This window comes from Aethalodelphis obliquidens, unplaced genomic scaffold (assembly GCF_003676395.1).
Source record: "Aethalodelphis obliquidens isolate GAN/ISIS:26980383/991018 unplaced genomic scaffold, ASM367639v1 scaffold1710, whole genome shotgun sequence".
In the NCBI taxonomy this organism is placed as follows: Eukaryota; Metazoa; Chordata; class Mammalia; order Artiodactyla; family Delphinidae; genus Aethalodelphis; species Aethalodelphis obliquidens.
In genome coordinates, this window is record NW_020839621.1 from 1 (window position 1) to 5,393 (window position 5,393).

The following is a 5,393-nucleotide window of genomic DNA, read 5'->3' on the forward strand; positions in this document are numbered from 1 at the left end:
AAAAAAAAAGATTGTAATTACCCCGGCTTCCCCAATGACTACACCTGAAATCCCCACTCCCAGGCCAGGGCATTGGGTACAGGGAAACACAACAGGAGCATTTGTATGGCAAGAGCTTACTTTACAAGGTAAATTGGATGAGTTATGGCCCCCCTGGGGAGTTAAAGATATGTTAAAAAACACTTGGATATGGTGGCGGGGAGGTTTTATGCTGAAGTGGGTTTATATGGAACTAGATAGAGTAGGTTTTTTGACAGCTTTACATAAGTTTCAGTGCTCTCCAAATAAGAATAGATATAAAGCACAAATTATATTTTATAAGTATTTTGCAAAGGAACTTGGTGGCAAATTTAAGGTACAATGCCCTCCCCCAAGACCCCCTAGGGTTATTGATTATTCTGTGTCTTGCTTTGATTATAGAGATAGATTGAAACAGCCTGTAAATATTTACTGGTGCTAAAGAATAATGTGCTTGAGTTTATGTTTTGAAGATCTGGCTGATTAAACAGAACAAACAGGTACAAAAACATCTAATTCTTCTAAGAACAATGATGAAACCGCAGACAGAGTTCCTGACTTAGGCGTGACCAAGATGTACCTGACCACAGGGGATGAAAGAAACTACAAGCGATAAGAAGATTACTTAACCTGTTTAACCTGCTGATGTAATCTGCTTATGTAAATTACTTTTGTTTTATGGCTCTTGTAAGGGATTTTTTGGCATGGGAACTGGATTGTTAAGATTGAAAATAAGATTGCCTCACAGTATAAAAGCTTCGAAATTGTAAAAATAAATTTGTCAGATCCTTGCATCCAAGAAGAGGTGTACTGAGTTCTGTCCACGCCGACTCCGTCTTCTCCTTTGGGTGAATCCTGTTCAGCTGGGGCTGGTCCCCGGCAAGTGGCGCCCGCACAGGGACCCGGAGGGGTAAGTATTATTTCTTTTTCGGACGGATAGGAGTCTCACCGTAGGGTGCCGCGGACCCCCAGTTAGGAATACTGGTTAGGAAGGTGAGTAAGACGGTGTCAAGATGGGACACGCTGAGTCCAAGGAGAGGCTCTTGTTTATTGATATAGTTAAACATATGATAAATGGAAGAGGAATTAAAGTAACTAACAAGCAATTAACTCAGTTTTTTCAGTTTGTACAGGAACAATGCCCATGGTTTCCAGAACAGGGAACAGTTAATATAGAAACATGGCAAAAGGTGGGGCAAACTTTGCAAGTATATTACAGTCATTTTGGACCTGAGAAGGTCCCAGTAGATACTTTTACTTTATGGAACCTTATTAGAGAGAGCATTGCCCCCTTGCCTGAAGGTCAGAAGAACCCATATAAATATCCCGCAGAAGTAATGGATAAATGTACTCCGTTACTTTCCCCAAAACCGTCAAAAGAAACTGAGGTTTTGGCTGCTGCTTTAAAAGACTGTAACCTTAATGATAATGACTCAGAGGAGGAAGATGAGTCACCTACTGATAAAAACTCTAATTTGTTAAAAAGTCCTCCTTTTGATGATGAATTGCCTCCTGCAGATCAGGATGATTTAGATGCTGCTGCATATGATTATGAAAGAAGGAAGTACGAACCCCCTGGTGCTTTTTCAATGCAAGAAACTAAGAAAAATAGACCTAATTTACATGACATGCGTCCCTTGGGTCGTTTACCGACCGCACCACCAGCTTCACTTTTTCCTCTAAAAGGGTCAAGAAGCCGAATTTCAAATGTCGGAGGTTTGCCACCTCCGCCACCTTTTAATAAAGGTCAAGGCGAACATAAAAGACATAGGAGAATAAACAGTGAGGATGATGATTATGCTTTTGCGGCCTGTTTTCCAGTCATTTTTGAGGGTGGTTTTGATGATGATGTATATTGGGATCCCTTGCCTCTAAAACTTTTAAAAGAACTTAAAAAGGCCTGTATAGATTATGGACCACTGGCACCTTATACCATGACTCTTATAGATGCCTTAGCAAATAGATGGATGACTCCATATGACTGGACTCAAGTTACAAAAGCCTGTTTATCAGGAGGGCAATATCTGCTTTGGAAAACAGAATATGAGGAACAGGTGAATAAAGAACATGCCTTAAATAAGAAGAGGGATAAGTTTAACATTACTAAAGATATGCTATTAGGCCAGGGAGAATATGATACAGCCCAACAACAAATGCATATGGGAAAAGAGGCCTTATGGCAGGTAACTACGTGCGCAGTAAATGCCTGGAAGTCTTTGCCTTTGACTCCAGGAAAAGCCTCCACCTTAACAGATTTAAGACAAAAACCTGAGGAGGCATATGAGGATTTTGTTTCTCGGTTGTTAACAGAGATAAAAAGAGTGATAACTGATGAGGATGCAGCTAACATACTAGCTAAACAATTAGCCTTTGAAAATGCAAACCCTGTTTGTCAGAACTTGATTCGGTCAATCAGAAAAACTGGAAGCATTTCAGATTTTATTAAACAATGTTCTGACGTGGGACCCTCCTATATGCAAGGGATTGCCTTGGCAGCTGCCCCAAAGGGAGAAACGCTTCCTCAATGCATGATGAATATGGTTCAGAAAACAAAAAACCCTAAGGGGCCAAAGGGAAATAATTGTTTTGCTTGTGGAGGCGCCGGCCATTTCAGTAGGGAATGTCCTAATAAAAATGCGCCTCCAGCAGGTCCTGTTAGAATGATACCTTCTGGTAATGTTGGGGTCCCAAAGACTCCTTGCCAAAGATGTGGGAAAGGAAATCATTGGACTAAATTGTGTAGGAGTAAATATCACAAGGACGGACACATTCTTCCCCTTAATGGGGTTTCTACAGTGCCTCAGGCTGGAGCTCAGATGCCAATGTATCCTACACCTGTTTTTCCAGATACACCTGCTGGAACTAATTCGGGAAACTTACTTCGGGCCCAACCCCGGGCCCAACAAACAATAGGGGCAATTCACCAGACGCTCAATCCCTTTCTTCCCTCAGGGGAATTGATAAATTGTTCAGGGCCACCCCAGGCAGCGCAGGATTGGACCTCTGTGCCACCTCCGCAACAATACTAACTCCTGACTCTCCAGTCATAAAAATACCAACTGGGATTAAAGGTCCATTACCCCCAGGAGTAATGGGTTTAATTATTGGTAGGAGTTCAACTTCCTTATCTGGTTTAACAGTTTTGCCTGGAGTAATTGACTCTGACTATACAGGAGAAATTCACATAATGGTGGCTCCCTCTAATAAGACACAGCAAATTTATGTGGGACAAAGAATAGCACAGCTGTTATTACTACCATTGCCGAGATGGCGGAGCCGCATCCACAGAAAGTGAAACCAGACAGTCTTGTGGCTGCGATGCTAGTTCCCCCGATGAAACAACTGTCCCTTAAGTCATTTTGTGATAAAGAGGTACAAACTCCTCCGGAAACTTCGGAGAAAAAGCCTTTATTACTTTCTTGTTCACGAAAAAGAAGGTATGCAGTCTCCACCATTGAAGCGCCTCCAATAACTTGGGGGGCAATTAAAAGGCTTTGCCTGAATGCTGAAAATGCTGTGAATGCTCAAGGATTGCCTTTGACGACTGCTAATTTTTTTGTGGCTATGCTTAGCTTGCTTTCGGTTCAGGTAAGTGCCAATGGTACGTATTGGGCTTACTTTCCAGATCCTCCTATCTTACATGCATGTACTTGGAGAGATTCTATTATTCCAGTAACTTCCTCATTTCCTGAATTGACCGATGGCATTCGAGGAATGCAGGGCTATAAACAATTTGTAATCAATTTTAATTACTCATTTACAGGTCAGACTGACTTTCCTCCAATATGCTTTTTTCTTGGCTCAGGGTCAATAGGAAATAGTCAAACAAAGAATGGGTGTTTGTCAGTAGTTGATGCAGGATTCTTGACAGACTCCCCTAAAGAGCCAGTAGGAAGAGATAAAACCACAAGATATCTATGGTCATTGTTAGGAAAAGTTGTAGGACAAAATCAAGTTTATGTTAATAAATATCCAGCTAAAGATGTTCATCCTCCTAGATATGATGATTGTGATGAGGCTGCAGGGAAAGCTACAGATGAATGGATTTGGAAAGATATTAAAACTGGATATCCTTCATGGATATATTGTATGTATAATAAAGAAAATAAAATATCCATTCCTGGAACTAAATATTATATTTCAGATTGGAGTATTCAAAATCCTGAAGAAGATTATAGACAATATTTAAAAAGTGCTTTGAGATATCCATGGAATGACTCCTATATTCCCCGTCCATTGAAGGTAAATAGATGGAATAATCATGGATGGGTGGCTCCTATTTATACTTTTGTTCATGAAAATAAAACCTATTATCAATCTCAGTTATGGAGATTGCCCTTAACCACTCATAAAATAACACTAGTTAGAGCTACTACCCATGTGGAAGAGTACTATATTCAAACCTGTGTATCATCTCCGTATTCCCTGTTGCTTTCTAATGATAGTGAAAAATTACAGATTATGCAATATAATATGAGGTTTTATATTACTTGTCAGCAATGCATGTTAACCACTTGCATTACTCCTGAAATAAATGTTTCAATTATAATGGTGTTAAAAAGACCAGCTTATATAATGCTGCCAGTAACGCCTAATGAATCTTGGTATACAGATATAGGGGCGGAAATTGTAAGACAGGTTGGAGAACTCATAAGGCCAAAAAGATTTGTGGCTACTTTGATTTTGGGAATTTCCGCCTTGATAGGAATACTGAGTTCTTTTACTGTTGCAACATATACTTTAGTAAAAGAAGTACAAACAGCACAATATGCAAATGATTTATCAAAAAATATATCCTTGGCTTTAGCAACCCAGGAAGCAATAGATAGAAAGTTAGAAGCTAAAGTTGATGCCCTTGAGGAAGCAGTTTTACATATTGGCCAAGAACTTACAGCCTTAAAAATTCGTCTATCCCTAACTTGCCATAAAAAATATTCCTGGATATGTGTTACTCCTTTAAAAGTAAATCATTCTGAATATTCCTGGGAGAAAATTCAAATGCACATTTTAAATGTGTGGAATTCTAGTGATTTGGGAATTGATTTGGAACATTTACACAAACAAATTCATGATATTGCAGCCTCTCAATATGATATGAATCCTTCTAAGGCTGCTGCAGAATTTTTACAAAACTTACAAAGTTATTTTAAGGATAATTCCTTTATGCATATTTTAATAAATTACGGGGCTGCCGGAGTGGTTATAATTTTGCTTCTTATTTCTTTTCCAGTCATCATCCGATTAATTCAAGCTGCCCTCCAGAGTGTATATAAAACCAAAGTGGAATTGCATACTGCTTTTTTAAAAAAAAAATAAAAAAGGGGGAGATGCCGGGAGCCACATAGGAAGTGCCTTTGAGTCTCAGCATGGACGAG

General features: G+C 39.6%; 1 protein-coding gene across 1 annotated transcript; it reads left to right on the forward strand.

Moving 5' to 3' along the window:
- Positions 1-1,031: 1,031 nt before the first annotated feature.
- On the forward strand, positions 1,032-3,047 carry LOC113617074 (endogenous retrovirus group K member 5 Gag polyprotein-like). The gene has a single exon (XM_027100390.1). The coding sequence runs from the start codon at positions 1,032-1,034 to the stop codon at positions 3,045-3,047; it is 2,016 nt and encodes a 671-aa protein (XP_026956191.1).
- Positions 3,048-5,393: the final 2,346 nt, after the last annotated feature.